The sequence below is a fragment of the Lepidochelys olivacea genome (genome assembly GCF_965140295.1).
Source record: "Lepidochelys olivacea isolate rLepOli2 genome assembly, chromosome: 2".
Classification (NCBI taxonomy): domain Eukaryota; kingdom Metazoa; phylum Chordata; order Testudines; family Cheloniidae; genus Lepidochelys; species Lepidochelys olivacea.
In genome coordinates this window covers 566673-591959 of record NC_140412.1, presented here as the reverse complement: position 1 = coordinate 591959, position 25287 = coordinate 566673, and the positions used below count along the sequence as shown (strand labels likewise).

At 48.9% G+C, this 25287-nt stretch overlaps 1 protein-coding gene across 20 annotated transcripts in view; it reads left to right on the top strand.

Annotated features, from left to right (window-relative positions):
- Positions 1-25287, top strand: part of SCRIB (scribble planar cell polarity protein) — a 237931-nt gene that overhangs the window by 45799 nt on the left and 166845 nt on the right. For 19 of the 20 annotated variants that reach the window (XM_084621778.1, XM_084621790.1, XM_084621785.1 and 16 more), the window contains exons 11-16: positions 3646-3809; positions 4472-4596; positions 5775-5900; positions 6890-7123; positions 7552-7866; positions 10158-10220. In XM_084621778.1, coding sequence (XP_084477904.1) covers positions 3646-3809; positions 4472-4596; positions 5775-5900; positions 6890-7123; positions 7552-7866; positions 10158-10220 — 1027 coding nt within the window. The remainder of the gene's footprint in view (positions 1-3645; positions 3810-4471; positions 4597-5774; positions 5901-6889; positions 7124-7551; positions 7867-10157; positions 10221-25287) is intronic. The other variant, XM_084621786.1, reaches the window with a different exon arrangement.

Genomic DNA, 25287 nt, shown 5'->3' with positions numbered 1-25287 from the left:
CTGATCTCTTGTCCCCTCCTGTCCAGCTCCAGCTTCCACTGTTTTTCAGCCCTCGTATCCACTTTTTTTTCCCAAGTGTCTCACTTAGGCTGTCAGCACTCGTGGAGTGCAATGTGACCCTGTTAAAGGACAGCACAAGGGCTCAGCACCACTTAGTCTCAATAGGCCCAGGAGTGTGGCAGCTTGGCTGGCCACCCTTACAGATACCAATCTCTGTGAGTGTGGGGACCCCTTTCTCTCCAGACTGGCACAGTATCCAGAGTTTCTGTCTGGGCAGGCAGGGTCTCAGCCAGATCTCCCTTCCCTGTTCAGTAGTCCACTGGGCATTGCTGTTCGGAGCCTATGGGCAGAGGGACTTCTCTACTTCTACTTGATATTCTGCTTTTTATGCACCCAAGGATGGCAGTAGCCACAGCATTGCACTGAGAGCTCATGTTGGGGAAATTATCTATGGTGACCTCTGAATCCTTTTCTGAGTCACTGCTTTCCAAGACAGTCTCCCATCCCATAGGTATAACTTGTATTCTTGATTCTCAGCAGCATTACCTGGGATTTGGCTCTGTTTAAAATGTGTTTGGTAAGACTATGACCATTTAACCAAGTGATTCAATATTTTTCAATTCACCTCATACGAGTACTGTAGTGCAATCTCTTTATCATGAAAGTGCAACTCACAAATGTAGATTTTTTTTTTGTTACATAACTGCATTCATAAACAAAACAGTGTAAAACTTTAGAGCCTACAAATCCAGTCAGTCTTACTTCTTGTTCAGTCAATCGCTAAGACAAGTAAGTTTGTTTATGGGAGATAATGCTGCCTGCCTATTTACCATGTCACCAGAAAATGAGAACAGATGTTTGCATGACACTTTTGTAGCTGACATTGCAAGGTATTTACGTGCCAGTTATGCATAATATTTGTATGCCCCTTTATGCTTTGGCTACCATTCCAGAGGACATGCTTCCATGCTGATGATGCTCGTTAAAAAAAATAATGCATTAATTAAATTTGTGACTGAACTCCTTGGGGAAGAATTGTATGTCTCCTGCTCTGTTTAACCCGCATTCTGCCATATATTTCATGTTATAGCAGTCTCGGATGATGACCCAGCATGTTGTTCGTTTTAAGAACACTTTCACTGCAGATTTGACAAAATGCAAAGAAGGTATCAATGTGAGATTTCTAAAGATAGCTACAGCACTCGACCCAAGATTTAAGGATCTGAAGTATCTTCCAAAAACTGAGAGGATTGAGGAGTGGAGCATGCTTTCAGAAGTCTTAAAAAAGCAGCACTCCAATGTGAAAACTACAGAACTCGAATCACCAAAAAAGAAAGTCAACTTTCTGCTGGTGGCATCTGACTCAGATGATGAAAATGAATGTGTGTCAGTCTCCACTGCTTTGGATAGTTATCGAGCAGAACGATGTCCTCTGGAATGGTAGTTGAACAGGGACATATGAATCAGTGCCATGTGAATGAATGTTCTCACTTTCAGGTGACATTGTAAACAAGAAGTGGGCAGCATTTTCTCCTGCAAATGTAAACAAACTTGTTTGAGCGATTGGCTGAAAAAGAAGTAGGACTGTGTGGACTTATAGGCTCTAAAGTTTTACATTGGTTTATTTTTGAATGCAGTTATTTTTTGTACATAATTGTACATTTGTAAGTTCAACTTTCATGATAGAGATTGCACTACAGTACTTGTATTAGGTTAATTGAAAAATACAATTTCTTTTGTTTTTTACAGTGCAAATGTTTGCAATCAATAAATATAATGTGAGCACTGTACCCTTCGTATTCTGTGTTGTAATTTAAATCAATATATTTGAAAATGTAGAAAATATCCAAACATGTTTGTTTAAATGGTATTTTTTTTATTATTTAACAACGCGATTAATCACGATTAATTTTTTAAATCGCTTAACAGCCCTAAAAATTGTTTTATCACCACTTCCATATATCTTTTTAACCAGGATGGCTTCTTGCCATCTGTAACTTTTTTTATGTCTGTAAAAGTGTGGTTTTTAGGGTATGGAATAGCATGTCCTTGAACAATTCTCAGTTTTTGTTAACACTTCCCACTTAAATTCCCAGTCAGCCAATAGTTCCTTTAAGCTTTAGAAAATTGGCCCTTTTAAAGTTCCAAATGTACATATTCCTGGTTGGTACCATGTTCTGTTAGATCATGACCTGGCTATATTTACCTTGCACTGTCTGGTACTCTGAGTGCTGTTGTAACACACACAGTGAGAACAAGTGACAGCGACCATAGAGTCTCTGCAGGCTCGGGGTCAGAGTGGAATTTCTGCTGTCTGCTTTCCGGCTTTACAGCAAAATCCTGCACCTTGAAAGGGATTTGATGGGTACCAGAGCTTCGAGATGCCACTTTTTCCTCCTCTGTTAGAGCAGCCCGTTGTCATGTTGCACGATGACGAAGGCTGAGAGTTTGTCATGGATTCCATGACTTTGTGGGATCTTTGTGACTTCTGCAGAGCCAGTGCAGTTGCCCTGGGGGCCTCCTGAGTAGCTCAGGCAGCCCCTGGGCCAGCCACACTAGCTGTTGCTGGGGCAGTCTTGGGCCACCACGTCCCCCTTCCTCAGCAGCAGCAGGAGTTTGGGTGTGGGAGGGGGCTCAGGTCGGGAGGTTGGGTTGAGGGCTCTGGGCGGCGCTTACTTTGGGGGGGCTCCCCAGAAGCAGTGACATGTTCCTCCCTTGGCTCCTAAGCAGAGGCATGGTCAGGCGGCTCTGCATGCTGCCTCTGCCCACAGGTGCTGCTCCCACATCTTCCATTTGCTGCAATTCCCTGGTGTAGCTGGCGCTCGGGGGCAGCGTGCAGAGCTTCCTGGCTGTGCCTCTGCATAGGAGCCGCGGGAGAGACATGTCGCTGTTTCCAGGGAGTTGCGTGGAGCCGAGTAGGGAGCCTACCAGCACTGCCAACACCCCCCTTTCCTCCCCCGCCCCCCCCCCGAGTATCAGCGGGGGTCTGGGCTCCCCCCCCCCCCCCCCCGAGAGCACCCGTGGTCCCCTCTAGGCTGCCCTCTTCCCCCAAGATTTAGTCAGGGATATATAGTACAAGTCATGGACAGGTCATAGGTCATGAATTTTTGTTTACTGCCTTTGACCTGTCCATGACTTTTACTAAAAAATAACCATGATTAAAACATAGTCTTAAGTATGATCTCCTGGCACTGCCTGATTGGAGTCCTGCAGCGGGAAGTGCATAGGTCTTGGATTGGTTAGACGCTCTGCTTGCCAGGAGTTTTCAGGAACTTGATTGGCCTGGGGCAGAGTCTCCTTTTCCCTTGTGCAGATCAATGGGGTTTCCTTCCCATTTTCCAGACAAACTCCACATGCAGGCTGGGAGTGAGCCCTGGGTGGTTAGAATACAAGTGCCCCTCTTTTACCCACAGTCATAGAGCTGACAGTGTGGTGGTGGAAGGCTGTGGGAGTACAGTTATACTGCAGAACAGTCTGGCAAGAGCTGCGTGGAGTCTCCATCATGAGAGAGATTCAACCCTGGGGAGAGAGGCCCTGCCTCAGGGTTTGCTCCATCCTAACTTGATGCAAGTGGAGGAATTCAAGGGTCCAGTGGATGTTCCTTCTAAGCTAATGGGGGTCTTATCAGCCATTTTTCTCATACAGGCTGCAGAATTTGCCCTTTGCCCTGACAAATCTCAACCTGAAGGCCCTGTGGCTTGCAGAGAACCAATCCCAGCCCATGCTGAAATTCCAGACAGAAGATGATAAGACGGGTGAAAAGGTTCTCACCTGTTACCTGCTGCCCCAGCAGCCGTCTCCCAGTCTAGGTAAGATGCCCCATGTGAGTGCTTCTCCATGGTGCCTTGCCTCCTCTGGAGAATAGGGAGATAGTCCTGTGGAGAAGGGCTGTCCTTTCTCTTCTCTCTGAGATGTGAGGCCAAGATTCCATTGTTGCCCTCTCCCCTGGTGTGTGTCTCTCGGTTCCTGTTCCCAGATGTCTCCTCTTCACCGCCCTTGGACTAGTCTCTGTTCATGTGGTTATTGCAGTTGATGTAACAGGCCTGGGCTCCCAGCTGGTGACATGGGGGATCTCCCCAAGTTGGAGAATGCTAAAGCTGTGAAACTGCCTCTTCAGCAGGTGGCATCAGCTCCCTTTAGCTAACCATTCCCTTTTGCTGCTGAACCAGAGGCTGCTCTGTCTGCTCTGTGCTATACAAGCATCACAGCTTCCTCTCTTCCTACCCAGCGCTGGAGCTGGATCCTTCATGGCCCCTTGTAGAGGTTGCCAAGTGTCATGCAACCCTGTCAGGGACCACTGAAGGGGTGACAGGACCCTGGCAACAGTTCTCTCTCTAAAGCCCCTGCTGCTTGGTGGCTATGGGGGGGCTCTCTGATAGAGATGGCCTTGTCAGTAGGAAGTGTGTCTCACCCAGGCCCCCAGTCCTCGTCGCTCAGGAGCCGGCTCTCTCTTTATCCTCTTTCTCTGCAGAGAATCTCCTGCAGAACAGCGTGGATGAAAGTTGGACAGACACCAACTTGAACCGGGTCAGTGTGATTCAGTTTTTGGACGAGCCCAAAGCTGATGATGACGAGGAGGCTGGAGCTGAGAAGAGAGTAAGAGAAACAGGCATGGTGGGTTGTTCAGGGCCTTGCCAGCTTCCTATGGAAATGTGTTCTGGAGACTTCTGCAGGGCAAGGAGCAATGTGTCTGCCCAGAGCTGCCTCTCCCTCCCCAAGGGATATGGTATGGGGTGTGGTATGAGCTGCATATTCTCCAGCCCTTGTGTCCCAGAATGGGGACGCCATCCAGGCTCGGGGGAACTAGTCTCTGTGCCAGGTCGTCCACTCCATAGACATGTACAGCATGAGGGCTTGCAGGCGTAAGAGCAGCAGCTGCCAATAAGGGGCCTGTAGAGGGTTGCATTCCGGACACCTGTATATGAGGAATAGAACTGTTGCTACTAACTCACTTCAAAAAGGTTCACCAAATAGTCATCCCATGGCAGTGGCTTTCAGTCCCTGCAGTCCCACTGCACTGCTCCCAGTCCTCAGCCTCTTGATCTGGACAGACAGTCCCCCTGACTTGGGCACTAATGCACTGGAGGGGAAAACCCTGTATCCCATGACTGTGTTTCAGTCACTCAGCTTTTACAGCCCTAGGTGAAGTCACAGAGAAACATGGCCAGTTATTTTACTCCAAACTCTAGAGTGGTGAGGCATGGTGGAGGCCACAGCGACCTGTCTGTGATGCTAGAGCATCCAGCAGGACTTCTGACTTTAGCAGAGGGAGAGTCATTGGTCTGGAATCTAGCCCCTTGTAATAAAAAGAGGTTAGAGCAAGTCCCGGTGCTGGGCCTGCTCTGGGAGTCCCTAGGGCCTTCAGCCCCATGAGTGTTTGTGGTTTTCTACCACCATGTTCTATTGTTTGAAATGCTGTTCTCTTGCCTGTTGCTTTGGGACAGATCCACTCAATAAGTGCCATTGGCACTGCTGAGATGCAGGAGACTGTAGCATGCACTAAAGGAATACCAGAGAGATTAAGGGGAATCTACCTGTATTCTCCCCTCAGGGCTCCTGCTCACCATAGCACAGAATTAGAGGTGGGGGGCAGTATTCAGCCCAGTGGCAGTGAGGTGGGGCATAGTTGAGGCTGCATCTCCCCCTGGGTTGGGGCCAGCTCCAGGTTTGGCATTCTTTGTTGGCAAAGTGTGAGGATAAGCTGATGTGTAGTCAAAAGGTCTAGAGGCTCTGTGCACTGGCTCATCTGCTCTGATGCTCTCTTTCCCTGGCAGGGCCTGCAGCGCAGAGCAACTCCTCACCCTAGTGAGCTGAAGGTCATGAAGAAAGTGATCGAAGTTCGGCGCAATGAGGTATATTCTGCGAAGCCTGATGTGGACCTGGATTCTCCAAACTCAGAGGTGAGTGCTCCCCGCACAGAGAGCGGGACCAGACCAGAAAGTTGCAGAGCTCTCTGGCATGCACCTTTAATTGCACCAGCTGAGCAGTAGTTGACCCCTGCAGAGATCAGAGCCAGTAGTGTGGGAGCTCTGGAGTTGGGGCTTTATTGGATTGACAGTGCGGGGGGTGGTGCAGCATTTTTCTGCGGTGGGGCAGCAATGTCTGCAGGCTTGGCCAAAGGAGGGAATTGTTAGGAGGCACTGAAAGGAAGAGCACGTGGAATCCTGGTGCACTGACGTAGTGTGGGAGTCCCATGCAGAGGGGGCAGCAAGAGAGGGACAAGGAAAAAAGTGGGCATGAAAACTGGCACCATTGGCATAGTATGAGGAAGGCCAAAGGAGGTCAGCTTGCATGTGGGCTGGGCCAAGGCAGAGCAGGACCTTGACAGCCTGTGTGCAAAGTGATGCATTCTTAGGGCAGTTTTGGGCACAGGACTTGGCATCAGGCAACTCGGGAGTTGCCCCTGGCTCTGACCCTGACTGGATTGCTCTGTGACCTTTGTGTGAATCACTGCCCTTCTGAGTCATTCTGTCTGTGTTCCTTTGTCCTGGGGATAATGCGGCCCCCTCAGCGGGGAAGGAGCCGTAGTAATACGCTTGTAATGGCTTTCCCTTCGCTCCATACAGAGAGCTCCCAGTCGTACCCTGGTCATCCCCAAATGAGTGACAATGCACTGTTCTGCAGCTGCTAGCTGCTGAGTTCCCTACCAAAGTCTTGCCTCCCAGGTGTAACACTGGTGACCGCACTCTGTGCTGATAAGTACCAGGCTGGCTGTGCCACAAGTTGGGATGGAGTGAGCTAGGGAGTGGCACAGATGAGGCCAGGCAGCCCACTGAAGCAGTTGGGATCCTGCTGGGCCAGGGTCTGCAGCACTCGGTGTTGGTCCCATTCCACCTTCCTGTGTGCCCCTTTGGCTTTTGCCTCAGTTCTCACTGTCCCTCTCCCACAGGAGAAGAGGCTGAGTGCCATGTCCAATCGCAGCGAGGACTCGCATGTCTCCAACAGCACTGTCTCTGCCAACTTCAGGGAGGAAGAGGAGGAGGGGGGAGGGGGAGACAGGCTGAATGGGCAAGTGCCCAAATCACAGGAGCTGGAGAATGAGGCAAAGTCTGGAGCTGAAGAAGAGCAAGAGGTGGAGGCAGTGGCTGGTCAAGAGGAGGAGCTGGAAGTGGAGTACAATGAGGTAGGAGCTGCTCTGGGTTGTTTTGTGGAGGATCCTGATGGGGCCTGTCTGGAGATCTCCCAGAGGCAGAACAGCAGGGAGATGGCTGGAGGCATGGATGGGAATGGGAGGTGGGATAGAACCTGAATGTTTGCAGAGCAGGTGGGCACAGGCAGAGGCCATGGAAGTGAGGTATGGGTGGAAGGTCAGGGGAACAGGGGTGCTGGCAGGGTCGTGGAGCTGAGTGTGGTGGAAGCTGCTCTGGATGTTGCTCCTGGACCTGCCCTGAACAGTGTCAGAAGAGCAGGCCTTGGTCTGTTCCTCCGGCCTGTGTGCAGGGCCCAGCCCTGATTAGGTTGGCATTGCAGACCAGCAGCTGTCAATCCTTTGCCCCCAGGTCCAGCTGTTGTCTGAGGCTCACAGCCATTCATGGGTCTTTGTCATTGTAGCCCACAGTGCATTTTGCTGAGGACACTCTGATCCGGAGCGAGGATGAGGAAGAGGATGAAGACCGCCCGTTCCCAGTGGAGAAGCAGCGGCTGATCCGCAAGGACACACCGCACTATAAGAAACACTTTAAGATCACCAAGCTGCCCAAGCCAGAGGCAGTGGTGGCGCTCCTGCAGGGGCTGAACAGTGACAGGGTCCCTGAGGAGGAGGAGCTGGTGGGCTGCAATAACAATGCAGAGCCTGAGGAGCAGGAGGAGGCCTGGGACAAGGATGATATGAAGAACGGAGCCTTGTCCACGCAGCCGTCAGTCAAGGTAGGGCCTTGGGGGGTGCTGCACAAGCTGGGAACTCCCTGCTGCTCTCTGAGCTGCCTTTCTGCCTATCCAGCTTCTGGGTGGCAGAGGGTGGGTATCCAGAGCCCCGAAATGGCAGTGCTTTGAGCTGCCAGGCCCACATGGTGCTGAAGAGAAAACCTGAGAAGAGAGACTTCAGGAGACACTGTGCTGTGGGTGGAAGAGCTGGGCTTGTCTTGGGGTCAGTGCTGCTGGTTTGTAACCTTGCCAGCTTCCCAGACTCTCCTCCCTGTCTTCCGTCCAGACAGTATGTCTCACCCATTGCTGTAGGATGTGTTCCATGCTGTGAGAGTCATCCTCGTCCCCAACCTGAGACAGGTTTTCTCCTCCCAGCTCTGTGGGTGCTGCTTCTCTTCTGCACTGGGGTGAGCTCTCTTTCTGGGCAGATCTGTCATACTTGCTCTGGGTGCCGGCTCCCAGCCTGTTGCACAGAAGTGCCCCCTGTGGAAGGAATGGGTAGTGGCTGCAGAGTAGCACATTGGTCTCCCTTGTCCTGAGGAGCTGTGCTACTCCCGAGTCTTCAGGGTGGGGATGCATTCGAGTGGCACAAGCACTGTGTGCACTAGGAGAATTGTACTCTGCATTCACTTCACACAGCAGGCCCAGTGCTGCTCTGAGGGCACTGCCCTACCACGTACCATGGGAACCTGGGGCCAGGGAGCACCATCCTGCTCATGTTTGCCCCGCTAGCAGTTGGAGAGGTGGGAGGGTATCTGCCCAGCTCTGAGTGGAGCTAACACGCTTGGGCAGGCACTTACGGGAACATTTGTCGAGAGAATGGTGTTCATGGGTTATCATGGAGATGTGTGGTGTGTGGCTAATGAGGTAACTGGGATGATCTGTGGTGTCAGCTGGAAGTGGGTTTGGAGTTGGTGGCTATGTTGTGAGGCATATCAAGCTGGGAGAGAATTAGGGTTATGATGTGGTGTAGTCTCCATTGTGGAATTGCCGTGCCCCCTCCCCCCCAAGCTGTGCCTTGGAGCTGGTATAAGGTGCTGGGTTGAAGCTTATGGTCCTATTCAGGCTAGGAGGCCCTCTGTCCCCTGTGGGGCTGGAGAGGCTCCCTGACCAAAGTGAGGGAGGTTTTCATGCACTCAGCATCTTTGGTTGATGTTGGGGCCTCCCTTTTTGCCTGCTCCCCTGGGGCTGCCGTGGTACCCAGCACACAGGCCCCTTGCCATGTGAGACGCTCCGAGCTGAAAACGAGAGATGTGTATCAGGAGTGTGCAAAGCTGGCTCTGGCCCTCCCTGCCTCCGAGTTCAGTTGTTACCTGGAAAATGGCCTGGACCAAGAAGGCTTCTTCCAGCCTGGCACCGTGGGCTTAGGGCCCACTCCTGTAGGTAAAGCCCAATGAAGATCATGCAGGCACCAGTGCCGCAGCTTCTGCATCTCCCCATGGTCAGATCTGTGCTGCTGATGGTTGCAAGGCCTCTACTAGGAGCTGCCCTTCTCAAGGGATTGGGTCAGATGCCTTTTCCAGCAAGGCAGACTTGCAGGCCTGACCTCTTCTCTGAGCTTCAATCCTGGAGTGGGGATGTGAGTGCTGTGTCCATGGGGAACTGCAGGTGAGGGGTGGGGGTGTGTGCGTGTGTTGGACAGGCAGAGAGGAGGCAGGGCAGTGTGGAGGTGGGAGTGAATCATGACCTAGAGTTTCTGGCATGAAAACTGGTGCCCTAGGGAAATCCCGAGGGGTCTCGTACTAGAGGTCTTCTGTGTACTGATGATGGACGTGGGAGCAGGACACTTGTGGCCTTTGGCAGGAAGGGCTGTTGTGCTGGAGCCTTTTCTCCAGGAGGGTTGCATGGTGAGATTGTGGGGTAGCCTCTGTCCCCTGTGTGCAGCAGCTGGGTGGTGCTACAGGGCCCTTCTCTCCTCTCTTCTGTATCATTCAATCCTTCATTCTTCCTGGATGGGGCACAACAGGGTTCATAATGGCAAGTAATGTTCAGCTCGTGAGGCTGGAGTTCAGATCCTAAGTGCCAAGCACAAACAATGTGGTCCCAGGGCATGGAGTTCTATGAGTCTGGCCTAGCAGGATTGGCATTCTCAGTGCTCTGACCACAGGGGAGGTGGCCCTGTCTGGTGCTCTGTGTGGTGAGTGGTGTGGGAGAGGAGATCTATCCCCATGCTGTGTGGCAGGGCCTGTCTCTTGGCGGTGTGCAGTCGGGTGGTGGTGGTGGTGGTAATGGTGGTGGGTTTGGTTTTTGCTCCACTAATCCGCATGCCTCTTTGCTGGTTCCTGTCCTAACAGGGGGTGTCGTTTGATCAAGCCAATAATCTGCTGATTGAGCCTGCTCGCATTGAGGAGGAAGAGGTCTGTACCATTCCTGCTGTTCTCTCTCTGCCAGAAATCATCCCACCTGCTTGATTTGCTTCCCAGTCTGAGTCATTGTTGCAGGGGGAATTCTGCTCTGTCTGGGACAAGTGGCTTCTGGACCTGACAAATAACAAATGCACAATGATTGTTTCTTCCCCATCTTTCCCCTCCTTCCCTGCCTTTCCATAACTGAGGTGAGAATGGCTGCAGCAGATCTGGGGAGAGGTGGGAGACGTTTAGGAACCCTGTGCAGGTTGAGAGTTCAATCCCTGCTTGCACTGAGGAAGAGGGGAGCCAGTCAGGTGCGTGGGGAGCGGGAGAGCAAGAAGCACCCCTTTTGTGAAGGGGGCTTTAAGGCAGCAGCGAAATCTGTTGGAGGTGGTGTCTGAGCACAAGGGCTTGGAATGACTGCTTGTACCCTACGGTGAGGCTGTAACTCAGGAGCCTGCGTGGTGCAGTAGGTGTGGGGATTGGAGCAAGTGTCTCCCAGCCCAAGTGACCGTGTGGTCCAGTGACTCATTCTCAGGGCAGTTTAAGGGAAGCTCTCAAAAGCACTATGGAAATGTCCTCTCTTCTTCTGCCCCTCTTCAGGACTTTGTGATGTTTCAAAGGAGATTCTGAAAGCAGCTGTAAGAGTCACTTTTGCAGCAGGTGACAGCAGAGGGATATTTTCTCTGCCTTCCAAACTCACTGGAATTTTCCAGAGCCCCATCTGTGTCACAGATCAAGCTTCTGCCTCTCGCTACCAGGGCTCACTCTGTCTATGTACTTTCTGACCGTTACCTGAGTGGGCTTGTCCTGTTCCTTGAGTCCAGGGGAGTCTCACCCTCTCGCTGCCACTCTGCAGTGGAGCCAGCTCCGCGGCTGGGAAGGAGGAGGTTTCTTCCTGATTTTCCAGGTGACATACGCAGCCTCTGCTGTTGGAATGTCTCCTGCCATCAGCCCTATTGCTCCATTCCCACTCAGGGGGCACTTTGGTCTGCTGGGAGCTGGCAGAGTACAGAAATTAGATGGGTGCCATCTGAACTACTGACAGCCAGACCATGTTGTCAGCACTGAATGCTCGCACCCAGAATGCTTCAGCTGTAATGATGATCTCTGCATCTCGTCTAGCATGTGCTGTACCAGACTCCTGGCATTGCTGCTGATGCAAGAGTGTGTCCTTAAACTTCCCTGTCTGCTCCCTCCCCTGTGCTTGATAGCCAGGCCTCTCCGTCTGGTACAGGAGCAGGAGTTTCTTGGAGCGGAGTTAGGAAAGGTCTGCTCTTTCTGTGGAAATGTTGGAGAGATGTTGGGCCTTGGGAAGAATGCAGGCTCGATGATTCTGAGCAGTTCTCCTCTCTGTGTATCCCAAGAATGTCTCCATGGCTCTGGAGTGCTGAAGGACATTCACATCAGATGAGGAAGCTCTGACAATACATCCCTCCCTGTCACTCAGGTACGTTTACACTGTGATAAAAGACCTTCAGCACAGCCATGGCTGGCTTGGGTCAGCTGTCTCAGACTCATGGGGCTATAAAATTGCAGTGTAGATGCTCGGGCTTGGGCTTCAGCCCGAAACCCCACAATGGACAGGAGGGCCCTAGAACTCGACTGCAGCCCGTACTTGAATGTGTACATTGCAGTTTTATAGCCCCACAGCCTGAGTCCGAGTCAGCTGACCCAGGCCAGCTGTGAGTCTTTTATTGCAATGTAGACATACTCCCACTGTTGAGTAAAGCTTGGGTGCTCCCCTCCTCTCTTATCGGGTTCAATGCCCTTCCTTCCTGCTGTTTGACACTGAGCTCCAGGCTCGGAGTGTCTTCTGCTGCTGAAGATGTAAGAGCCCAGGAAATCCCAGCTCTGCTTTCTCTCCCTCTGCCTGAGGGGGTGTAGCACACCCACTCTGGAGATGGTGAGGTGCTCAGGCCCCATGGACTTGGCAGTACTGTCAGCTAGAAAAACCAACCTTCTTACTAGCGAATGGAGCCCAGGGCGCCGGGATCACTAAATAAGTGAGCACGGAGTGCAGAAGCAGGTCTTATGGTGAAATCGCAGGTGGGAGCTTCAAGAGCGGCATGAGGCACTGAATGCCAGGACATCACCACTGGGTATTGCCTGTGTCTTCAGGGTGAGGCTGCTGGAGCAGGGCGTGAACACACTGTTCAGCAGGTGTTCTTGGGCCAGGTTTTCTCTTGGCACCAGTAATGGGCACGTGCTCTGACCTGAAGGGTGCTGTGTGCAGGGATGTTCCCCTGGCTCATGGACTCCGCCTGTGGGGCTCAAGTGAGGTCCTGTGCAAGGAAGAAGCCCCATATATAGGCATGACTCCTAATGGGAGGGGCAAGGATTTCTATGCATTACCCCAGGGGTTATCTTTTTCTCTGGCTGGCACAGAATCCAGGAAGCCCCCACAGTCAGCTGTTGGTCTGTGCTCGGTTGTTCAGCACATAAACTACTTTGTTCCAGACGGATTCTTCAGTCCCATTTGGTTGTTGTTTCCCCAAATCCTCCCTGTCTTGGGCCCAGGGCAGGGCTGGTCCCTACATTGTATTCTGCACGGTTGTGTCCAGTCCAGTTTAAATGGCTTGTGTAAAGGAGCTCTTGCTCTTCCATTAGCAATGTGTTCCGCCTGTGTGAGATGCTTCCCCTGGTGATGGGGCCCACCTTCCCCCTCCATCAAGGGAGACAAATCCCTTTTGTGATCCATTTCACTGCCAGCCCAGGAGGCTTTCCATGCTATTGAGTCTGACTATCCCTTTGCTCTGCTCTTCTCGTCCCTCCTGTTTTGTGCCCGCTTGTCCCAGGCTTAGGGCTTCCTGTCCCCATCTGTGTGGCTGTGTACAGAGCAGTCCCTTGCTGCTGCCTCCATGAGCCTCCTGAGGACCTGGCACATCTTGGTGTCAGAAGGCAGCATAAGATCAGTCCAGGCTCAGGGCTGTCTTCTCCAGGGGAGCTCCCCTCGGCCCTCTTCGGCTCCTCCTCTGGCCTCATGTTTTCCATCTGAGGCTGGTGCTTACACTGAACATGCATAACTGATGAAAGTGCCTGGGTCCTGGCTGGATGTAGTGTGGGACTGGGCTAAGTCCCTGGAACTTGTGAAAGTCACTAAGGGGTACTGTGCAGGGTAGGCAGTGGCTGGGGGAAGGAGCGGGTTAGGGTCCTGAGCTGCTCCCTTTCCCCCTTCTGGGAATAGCTGTCTTGAGATGTTTCCCCTGCTTATGGGGCCCCATGTTCTCTTGGCCCAGTGTGCAATAAGGAGCAGCACCAGGCTGGGGGTGGGACAGTGTAACTTCCAGAGGACGGAAATTCTTAGGTTCAGAGCAGGTGGTTGATGGCTGTAGCTGGTCTGGGTGGGACTCGCCTTCAGCCAAATGTTGTGTCCCTAGGGAAACTACTGTGTAAACAGATGCACTGATCGTGCGTGGGCTCATGGGGGTCCTTGGGGTCCAGCAGGAAACAGTGGTTTTGTATCTGCAGGGCTGGGCCGGGCCAGGCCAGGACTCACCAATGGCTGCAGTCCTCCAGTGTGTGGGTCACAGTTCTAGCATCTGCACCTGGAAAGTCCAGAGAAAGCAAAACCAAATTTGGACATGAGCCCCATGTGCCTGGCCCGATACCTTGTGGGGCACCAGCCTTGGCTCTGCTGGAACTGCCAATGGGAGTGAATCCCAGAAAGGAAGGTCTTCAGCCACCTCTCTTGGCATGTTCAGCCCCAGGAGCAGGAGCATCCCAGTGGGTGGATGAGAGCAACTCCCAGAGCAGCCAGGGCCTTAAGGATCCTGTCTAGCATCTGAGAAGGTCACCTCCCTGGGAAGTGATCCCAGGGGATGAATAGTTGTGTTCTGCCCCAATTGGTGCTCACAGGTGGGTGTGAGGACAATCTCAGTCACAGCCTATTGCAGTAGGTAACAGGCCTGGCTGAGCACTGAGGCCTTCACCAGAGAGCTGTGGCAGCCTCAGGGAAATGCAGGAACAACAGGGCCAGTGGGAGTGTGAAGCCCCAGAGCATCCTGGAGAGGCAGCTGTCCTCCCCCGAACAGAAGGTGCCAGCATGGCTTCTCCCTCTTCCTGCAGAGCATGTAGAGCCCAGTCCCAGCCTCTTCTCCCTCTGGCCCACGCTGAACTAGTGCTGCAGTTGTGTGAGGTTTGTTCTCTGTCTTGTGCTCTAGAAATGCCAAGCCATGTCTGCACAAGCTCTCCAACAAAATGTAATTCCAGCCTAGGAAGGAAAGTTATGAGCAGAGATAGAAGACAGTGCTGCAGCCTCCCCTGCCCCTCCACTCATCCGGTTTTCACAGTCAGGAATGACCTGCTGGAGGTTCCTTTTAATCCAGGCCAAAGACCATGTGGCCTCAGGAGTCCATGTCTATGGATATCTACCTCCACCTCCATGGAGACAACTGTTGGGTCTAGGTAGGCATCTGAGACCAAAGAGAAACAGAAGAACTGCTGGGGGCCCCATCTAACCTAGACTTCTGTGTCTTATGGAGCTGGAACCCAGTTTCGTAGAACTCTGCCACTACAGGAAGGATGGTGTGTGGTTAAAGCACAAGACTACATGTCAGATACGGATTCTGCTTCTGGCTTTGACCCAGTTCTGAGACCTTGGGCAAGTCCCTTCCCCTCTCTTTGTTTCCGTTTCCACAGCTGTTTCTTGGAGCTGATGCTGCCCTGCTGCGCGACAGGCTGTTTGTGAGGAACTGAAGGGCAAGATATTGCTCTTCTAAGTGGTGAGGCTGCTCTGTTTCAGAGATGTCATCTCAGAAATAAAAAAGGTCCACAGAGCGTGTCTGGACTGAGAATGGCAGCTGGGTGCTCCACCGAAGTCTGTGTAACTGACTCAGGCTTCTTAATCTGGAGACCAAAACCCGAGGAGAAAGGGGTATGAGAGAGTGTTTGCTGTCAAGGCCAGGTGTGTGGGGGGCTCCTGGTCACCCATCTGGAACTGTCCCATAGCACTCTCCTCACTAAGGACAGAGCTGAGAACTAGCAGGGTTTGCTGTGCGGCTGGGAGGAGCCTGGCAAGCTTCCTTATTCCTAGAGGAGGCTTTCCCAATAGCACAAGGTGAGCTACAGAGAACATGCTGGGAATCTCCTGCTGTAGCTAAAGCTGCTAGACAATTTCCGTTCAAACTCTCTGTTCGCGCAGGCTCAGAGCTCCCTGACACATGCACCTGAGGGCCAAGATTCTCCACTTTCAGCCTCTGAGTGAAGGTGAATTGAAACAAAATACCATCTGGTGTTTTTGAATCAGAAGAAGAGAAAAAGCCAATAATCATTCCCCCCTTTAAAAATAATCTTACCTGTCTTCCTGCAAGGATAGCTCAGAAATGTCACTCTGGATACAAATAATCCCCTCGTGCCAAAGTGCAAGCCCCATGTGGGCACCACAGTTATAAATTCCCCTCCTTGGACCAGACTTCCCATGCCCCCTTTGTCTGGATCCCTAGGGCGGAGTTGTACCTCTGGTGTCTGCCCAGTAGGACCTACAGGCCTGTGGAGGATGCTGCCCGTTTTGGAGAACTTGGGGATACAAATCTTCAGTCCACCTGAAAGGGGGGTTGGTTCATAGATTTTTTTTTTTTTTTTTAAAGGCCTGAAAGTATAATACGGGACAGAGAATTTCACTCAGTTACTTCTGTATTGAGCCTAATGATTTGTGTTTGACTAAAGCAGCTTCCAGAGAAGCATCCAGTCTGGATTTGAAGGCTTCAAGAGATGAAGAATCCACCACTTCCCTTGGGAGTCTGTTGCAGTGGTTAATCTCTCTTGCTGTTGTGATACAGGAGGGCCAGGGAGCAGTGGTAGAGTATTTGAGAGGAAATATATAAGACCAAGACTAATTAAGGCGTGCTTCCCTGTAGACTAGGGATGGTGGCTACAGGTTAATTGGAGCACCTGCAGTCAATTAAGGCCCTGTCAGGAACCTAATAAAACCTCCCTGCTTCAGGCAGACAAAGGAAGGAGAGAGGACTGGAGCTTGGAGGTGTGCTGTGAGACTTGAAAGATCAGAGAACCGAAATAAGGGAGACTCCCTCCCGCCAGTGTCTAAAGACTAAAGGCACGCAACCCAAGGGGGAAGAGGGTAAGAACCCACAGGGGTTGAGAGGGGCTGGGGCTCAAAGTAAGGAGCAAACCCAGATCCCTCCCCTGCTTCTCTTCTTTACCACCTTCCCGGGCTACTAGCTGGGCCCTCGATGCCCCAAGAGCAGGGGCAAGGGGTGGCATCTTAGCCCCCTGCCAAGAAAAGCGCAGGACCCACCATACTAACATCGGCCATTTTCTCACACTGGTTTTAAAAAAAAAAAAAAAAAGCCTAACTTGCAATCTGAATTTGTCTGCCTTCAGTGTCTAGCCATTTCAGCCCGGGTCTTGTTGTGTCTTCTTGTGCTAGCTTAAAGAGCCATTTAGTATCAGATATTTTCTCCCCATATAGGTATATGTAGACTGTAATCAAGTCATCTCTCACTCTTATTTTTGATAAGATAAACAGATTGAGCTCTTTACATCTCTCACTGTAAGGCATTGTCTCCAGTTCTCAGATAATTTTTGTGGCCTTTTCAATTTTTCAACATCCTCCTATAAATGTGGACACCAGAACTGGATGCAGTATTCCATCATTGGTCTTAACAATACCATCCATACAAAACAGAGGTAAAATCACCTTCCTACTCCCTGTGCTTTCTTTGTATACCCAAGGATCATATTAGCCTGTTTTGCCACAGTGTCTCACTGGGAGCTCATGTTCAGTGCTTGTCTACTATGACCCCTAAATCCTTTTCAGTCAGTACCTTGCATGATGAGTCCCCCAGTCCATAGGTCTGGCATTCACTCAGTGTTCCTAGGTGTATAACTTGGCATTTAGAATACTGCGTGCCGTTCTGGAGCCTGGGCTCAAGAAAGGTTAATTCAGACTCGAACAGGAGTGAGAAGGGCTGCTAGGATGCTTAGGGCAATGGAAAGCCTGTCTCACAAGAGTAGTCTGAGAGCTTGGCTTGTTTAGCCTAGCAAAGTAAAAGATGAGAGAGGATCTGATTGCTCTCTATAAATACAACAGGGGGCTAATAACCAGGGAGGGAGAAGAGCTACCTAAGCCAGAACATAATGTTGGTGCAACAACAAATGGGGACAAACTGGTTATGAATAAATTGAGGCTGGAAATTAGAAGAAGGTTCAGAGGAGTGAGATTCTGGAACAACCTCTCAAGAGGGAGTAGTGGGGCAAACACCCTAACAAGTTTGAAGATCGAGCTTGTTAACTCTATGTATGGGATGAAAGGAAGAGGGCAGGCAGTTTGGGTGAAAGGGACCATGAAATGATCGATTTCATGATTCAAGGGAAAGGAAGGAGTGAGAGCAGCAGAATAAGGACAATGGACTTCAAAAAAAAAAAAAAAGAAAAAGAAAAGAAAAAGAAGAAAAGACTTAAACTGGGAGGTAAGGTCTTGTGGGAAGAAAATTTAAGGGATAAAGGAGTTCAGAAGAGCTGGCAGTTTCTCAAAGAGACTATATTAAATGCACAACTGTCCACTATTCTGATCCAAAGGAAAGATAGAAAGAATAGTAAGAGGCCAATATGACTCCCTCAGGGGCTTTTTAATTATCTGAAAATCAAAAAGGAGTCCTACAAGAGTGGAAACACGAATGAATTGCTAAGGAGGAACACACAAGAATAGCACAAGCAGGTAGGGACAAAATCAGAAGTGCTAAGGCACAAAATGAGTTACACCAGCCAGGGACATAAAAGGCAATAAGAAGAGGTTCTTTAAATACATTAGGAACAAGAGAAAGAAAAAAAGGGGGAGGGGAAGGAGAGCTAATAACTAGGGCTGTCAAGCAGTTACAAAAATTATTGCGATTAATGGCACTGTTAAACAATAATAGAATACCATTTATTTAAATATTTTTCAATGTTTTCTACATTTTCAAATATATTGATTTCAATCATAACACAGAATACAGAGTGTACAGTGCTCGCTTTATATTTATTTTTTATTACAAATATTTGCACTGTAAAAATCAAAAGAAATTGTATTTTTCAATTCACCTTATACAAGTACTGTAGTGCAATCTTTATCATGAAAGTTGAACTTACAAATGTAGAATTATGTACCAAAAAAAAAAACTGCATTCAAAAATAAAACAATGTAAAACTTTAGAGCCTATAAGTCCACCCAGTCCTATTTCTTGTTCAGCCAATTGCTCAGACAAACAAGTTGGTTTACATTTTCAGGAGATAATGCTGGCCACTTCTTGTTCACGATCTCACCTGAAAGTGAGAACAGCGCTTGCATGGCAGTATTGAAGCTGACTTTGCAAGATATTTACGTGCCAGATGCGCTAGAGTTTCATATGTCCCTTCATGCTTCAACCACCATTCCCGGGGACATGCATCCATGCTGATGATGGGTTCTGCTCGTTAACAATCCAAAGCAGTGCGGACGAATGGATGTTCATTTTCATTATCTGAGTCCGATGTCACCAGCAGAAGGTTGATTTTCTTTTTTGGTGGTTCAGGTTCTGTAGTTTCCGCATTGGAGTGTTGCTCTTTTACCTCCTCCATGCTCAGATTTTGGAATGCACTTCAGATACTTAAATCTTCGATGGAGAGCTGTAGCTATCTTTAGAAATCTCACATTGGTATCTTCTTTGCTTTTAGTTAAATCTACAGCGAAAGTGTTCTTAAAGTGAACAACATGTGCAGAGTTGTCCTCTGAGACTGCAATAACATGAAATATGTGGCAGAATGTGGGTAAAATAGAGCCGGAGACATACAATTCTCCCCCAAGGAGTTCAGTCAGAAATTTAATTAGCGCATTATTTTTTTTAATGAGTGTCATCAGCATGGAAGCACGTCCTCTGGAATGGTGGCCGAAGCATGAAGGGACATACGAATGTTTAGCATATCTGGCATGTAAATACCTTGCAGTGCTGGCTACAAAGGTGCCATGCAGATGCCTGTTTTCACTTTCTTATTTACAATGTCACCAGAAGTGGGCAGCATTAGCTCCCATAAATCCAAACAAACTTGTTTGTCTTAACAATTGGCTGAACAAGAAGTAGGACAGAGTGGACTTGTAGGCTCTAAAGTTTTGCATTGTTTTGTTTGCGTGCTATTGTGTAACAAAAAAATCTACATTTGTAAGTTGCACTTTCACAACAGAGATTGCACTACAGTACTTGTATGAGGTGAACTGAAATACTATTTTTGTTTCATTTTTATAGTGCAAATATTTGTAATATAAAGTGAGCACTGTACACTTTTTGTATTCTGAGTTGTAATTGAAACCGATATATTTGAAAATGTAGAAAAACTTCTAAAAATATTTAATAAATTTCTATTGGTATTCTGTTGATTAACAGTGCGATTTAAAACTGCGATTAATCACAATTAATTTTTTTGAGTTAATCGTGTGAGTTAACTGCGATTAATTGACAGCGCTCCTAATAATGGATGACATCAAGAAGGCCAAGATGTGTAATGTCCGTTTTGCTTCGGTCTTCACTAAGAAGGCTAATAACAGATACTCAACACAATTACTATTAACAAGGGGAAGAAATGCAAGCCAAACTAGGGAAAGAACAGGTTCGCTGAAGCAATCTCTGAACTGTCAGCAATTACCTTTGAGAACTCATGGAGGATAGGTGAGGTCTCAGGACAGCGTAGAAGGGCAAACATAGTACCTGTCTTTTAAAACGGGGAAGAAAGAGATCCCAGGGAGTTCTAGTCCAGTCAGCTTGACTTTGATACCTGGAAAGAAACTGGAACAAATTATTAAACATTCAGTTTGTAAGAACCTGGAGGATATTAGGGTTATGTAGAATAACCAGCATGGATTTGTCAAGAACAGATTATGCCAAACCAACCTCATATCCTTCTTTGACAGGGTTACTGGCCTAGTGGATGTGGGGAGGCAGCAGACAGGATGTCTTGATTACAGTAAGGCTTTTGACAGTCTCAAATTAGAGAAATTTGGTCTAGATTAAATTACTATAAGGTAGGTGTATAAGTGCTTGAAAGACGGCACTCAAATAATAGTTTTAAATGATTTGCTCTCACACTGGGAGGGTGTATCTAGGGGGCTCCTGCAAGGGTCAGTCCTGGGTCTGGTTCTATTTAATATATTCATTAATGACTTCGATAATGGAGAGGAGAGTACGCTTATGAAATTTGCAGATTATACCAAGCTGGGAGGGGTTGCATGCCTTTTGGAGGACAGAATTAGAATTCAAAACAATCATGATAAATTAGAGAATTGTTCCGAATTCAACAAATGAAATTCAATAAAGACAATTGTAAAGCACTTCACTTTGGAAGGGAAAATCAAATGTCCAATTACAAAATGGAGAGTAATTGGCTAGGTGGCAGTACTGCTGAAGAGGATCTGAGAATTATAGTGGATCACAAATTGAATATTAGTCAACAATGTGGTGCAGTTGTGAAAAAGGCTACATTTTGGGTATATTAACAGGAGTGTCATATGTAAGATACAGGAGCTTATTGTTCTGCACTACTTGACACTGATGAGGCCTTAGCTAAAGTATTGAGTCCAATTCTGGGTAAATACATTTTAGGCAAGATGTGAATCAGCTTAAAAAAAAACTGGCCCTGTTTAGTCACGAGAAAAGAAGAGGTTGGGGGGGGGACCTAATACGTTTTCCAATATGTTAAGGACTGGTATAAAGAGGATGGTGATCAATAGTTCTCCACATCCACTGAAAGTAGGACAGGAAGTAATGGGCTTAATCTGCAGCAAAGTTAGATATTAGGAAAAACTTTTGCTATCACCATAGTTAAACTCTGGAATAGGCTTTCAGTGGAGGTTGAGGAATTGGAGGTATTTAGAACAGGTTCAACAAACACGTGTCAGTGCGGGTCTAGGTTTACTTGGTCCTCCCTCAGCAAAGAGGGCTGGACTTGATCTCTCAAGGTCCCTCCCAGCCCTACATTTCTATGATGGGGTTGCCTCTAAGTCAGAGGCGGGCAAACTTTTTGTCCTGAGGGCCATATCAGGTTTCCAAAATTGTATGGAGGGCCGCTTAGGGGAGGCTGTCTCCCCAAACAGCCAGGCGTGGCCTGGCCCCCGCCTCCGTCCCCCAGCTTCTTGCCCCCTGACGTCTCCGCTGGGACTCCTGCCTCCTCCACCACCTCCTCCCCCCGGACCCTCCCACCCCTGACTGCCCCCTGCTGCCCCATCCAACCCCCCTGTTCTCTGCCCTCTGACTGCCCCGGCCCCTATCCACGCCCCTACCCTCTGACCACCACCCCAAACTCCTCTGCCCCCTTAACACGCTGCCTGGAGCACCGGTGGCTGGCGGCGCTACAGCTGCGCCCCCCAGAGCACCCCCGGGTCAGGCTGCGGCTCTGCACCTGCGTTGCCCGGCTGCCCAGAGCCTTGCGCCGGAGGTGCAACGCGCTGAGGCTGTGGGGGAGGGGCCGGGGACTAGCCTCCTGGGCCAGGAGCTCAGGGGCCGGGCAGGAGAGTCCCATGGGCCGTAGTTTGCCCGCCTCTGTTCTAAGAGCAAAGGACTGAATTTGACACAGGAGGTCTTTATGCAGTAACTTTTATCAGCCAAACTCGTAAGCATATCAAATAATGAAATCAGGTTTGTTTGACAAGACCAGTTTTCCATAAAACCATGTCAGCTTCTATTAGTTCTATTCCTATCCTTTAATTCTTTATTGAATAAATCCCATATTAGCTTTGTTGCTCAGTATTGTTGTCTGGCTAACTGGCCTGTAATTACCTGTGTCATCTTGCTTGCCTTCTTTGAATATTGGCATGACATTTGCACTCTTCCAGTCTACTAGAATTTCCTCAATATTCCAAGATCTATTAAAAATTAACATCAGTGGGCCAGACCTCTCCTTAGCCAACTTTTTTAATGCACTTGGGTGCAAGTTTTGCAGACCTGCTGATTTAAAATTGTTTATCCCTAGTAGATGCTGTTCAGCATTCTACTTAGTTACTAATGGACTGGAACATACTTTATCATCCTCATGTAATAAGAGTATATCATTCCTTCACTTCCCTCCCCCCACCCATCCCTGCAGAGGACTAGATCTAGTGTGGTGGGGGCAGCTCTGGTGGCTTCCAGTTTAGGCAGTGAATGGGGTAAGTATCTGCAGGAAACAAAGCTTTCTCAGGGTCTGGTCCCAGACTGGAAAAAAACCTTCCACGGAACTAAGGATTATTACAGATCTCCCCACCTTCTGCTCTGTGTCCCAGGTACACTCGGCCAGTTAGCTTTCTCTAACATAAACACAGTGCAACGTTTTTTTAAAACCCCAAACTGCAAAACACGCCACTGTATGCACAGTTCTACCCTGGGGGGAGAATGAGAGAGAACGAGCTACGCATGACCAATGTTATTCATGTCACTTGATGCACAAGTGGTAGGTGCTCAGATACTATGGTGTTGAGGGTAGTATAAGAATATGCAACAGGGGTGCAGCTGTCTTGCCGTAGCACTTCAGTATAGACACTACCTCTGCCTAGGGGAAGGATTCTCCTGTTGGAATAGGTAATCCACCTCCCCATGAGGTGGTTGCTAGCTTGATGGAAGAATTTGTGTTGTCTACACTGAGGGTTAGGTCGATATAGCTACATCTCTCAGGAGTGTGGATTTTTCACACACTGAGAGATGTAGCTATGCCAATGTAAATTCCTAGTGTAGACCAGGCCTAAGAATCTGCATAGAATAGAACAGTGTCAAAATCTTGGAACTATGACGCTGGCCTGTGTCTCAGAACCAGGCACTGAAACAATAATCTCCTGCCCCAGCCATGGAGCACAGGACTTGCCATAGTGGATCAGACTCAGAATCATAGAATATCAGGGTTGGAAGGGACCCCAGAAGGTCATCTAGTCCAACCCCCTGCTCGAAGCAGGACCAATTCCCAGTTAATTAATCCAATTCTCAGGATTCAACGAGTCCAGTCTCCCATCCCACCGAAGTCAGTACCAGGAGTGTAGCCCTGAAATAAGAGGTTTTATCTCCCTTCCCAAACCTTTTTCATTACATCAGTGGATATTGTTACCATATACATGTCTAATTGCTCTTTGAATCTTATAAGTTCTTAGTCTGAGAGACATCCTGTAGCAGTGAGTTCCTCAGTTAAATTACATGTGGTGAGAGAGAATATTTTCTTTTTATAACTGAATTAGCTACCTTCCAATTTCATTGTATGTTCCTTTGTTGTTGTGAGGCAGGGAAATAGAAACTCCTCTACCTTCTCTAGGCCATTATTTTACATACTTTTATCATATCCACTGTGATTTGTCTCCTTTCTAAAATAAGCAATCCCATTTTTCTCATTCTCCTTTCATATAAAATGTTTTCCATACAGCCAATCGTGAGCTTGGGCAAGTCACTTCCCCAACTGTTCCTCAGTTCATCAACAAGAACCAGTGGAACAATTTATTAAGTGCTGTGGTAAATTCTCCATCACTTGAAGTCTTTCAATCAAGATTGAATGTTGTTCTAAAAGACACTCTCATTCAACTAAAGGTTACTGGGCTGGATGCAGGAGTCCCTGGGTTTGAGGTTCTCTGATGTGTGCTACACAGGAGGTCAGCCTATAGGAACATATTGCTCCTTTCTGGCCCTAAATTCTATGAATTTGTAAAGCAGGGAGTATGGTCCAGATCCACAAGGTATTTAGGTGCCCAACTCCCATTGATTTCAAGGGAAGTGAAGAGCCTTAACTTCCTTTGAGAATCTGGACCTGTAATGCCATCCTGACAAGTTCCCTTTCAGGAAAAGTTGACTGTTGTCTGGGAGGCTCATGGGGGTCAAGGAAAAGCCAAAAAATTAGTAGAAACTCCTGGAAATAGGGGTTGTTGTCCCACTTCCCCTGCTAAGGAAGGGCGAAAGCACTGCAGTCTGGGTCCAATCCCTGATTTGTTGCCACTTTGAGAGGTCGGATGTTCCCCTTTCAGGCTGGAGAAGCTCATTCACGAATGACTGTCCTATCAGCCATCACAGCTGCCCAGTTCACCTTCCTGCAGTTTTCCTCTAGATTCCTGTCAAGAGCAGACTTTACCAGCATGTGGGTCTACCCAAGTGGCACAACTAGGAGATCTAAGGATCCTAATGCAGGAAGCACTAGCTTCTCTCATCCATATTTCTTGAACTTGCCATGTAACTGAGAGGCCTAGACTTGTCTCCCATACAGAGTTGGACACTTGCTATAGTCTGGTGAGCCTGCCCCCCCTCACTGTGTCATCTGAGCATCCTTCCTTGTGGGGCAGACTCAGCTTGCAGGCATCATGAGCTTGGCGTCCTCTCTAATTAGCACTGTTCCCTGCTACCCTTGCTGCTCAAAGTGACCCTGAGAACCGCTCTGATATTTCCATCCAGGTGGAACTCAGACTTTTTCCTCCTCCTGCTTTGCCCCCATACCCCTACACTGAATTCCAAAGGGCTCTAACAAACAGCTGGGGGCAGGGAGCTCCCACTTGTTCCTTAGGGAGATTATAAACAAGACCTCAGAATATGGAAAACTGGCAGATCATGATGATTGGGATTTCTCAAGCCTACAGGTTAGCATATAACAGTAGGTCCACAGTGCTGTCATGAGCAGGAGCTTAGGCACCTGGGGGCTTTTAGTAACATAAGGATTGCACTGAGTTTAGAACAGAATAGTTTTGTACCACAACTAAATTTATTTACACTCAAATGTACACAACAGCTATAATTTTATTATCTTTTAACTCTAGCCCTTCTCCAATAAAAGAAAAGTTGTCCCTACCCCTGGAGCGGCTTTGAGGAGATCTGCAGGGATGCCCCAGGGCACCTAGCAGTATTGAACCCAGATCCTGGCCTTATTAGATGCTGCTCTCCATTACTGGCTCGTGCGGGCTGCTGTGCTGCTCTCCCTCCCCTTAGTGCCAGTTTGAGGGAGGAAGATCAGCTGGCTCTTCCCTTCCCTGCTCACCAGCCCTTTATTATGAATGTTTGTTCCCTACAAACCAAGAACAAGAGTGATAACGCAACACAACCTCTAAAAGGAATAAAGAATATAGTGTACGGCTGCACAGCAGGTGGGAGGTGTGATTCAAAGTGTGGGTAGACATACA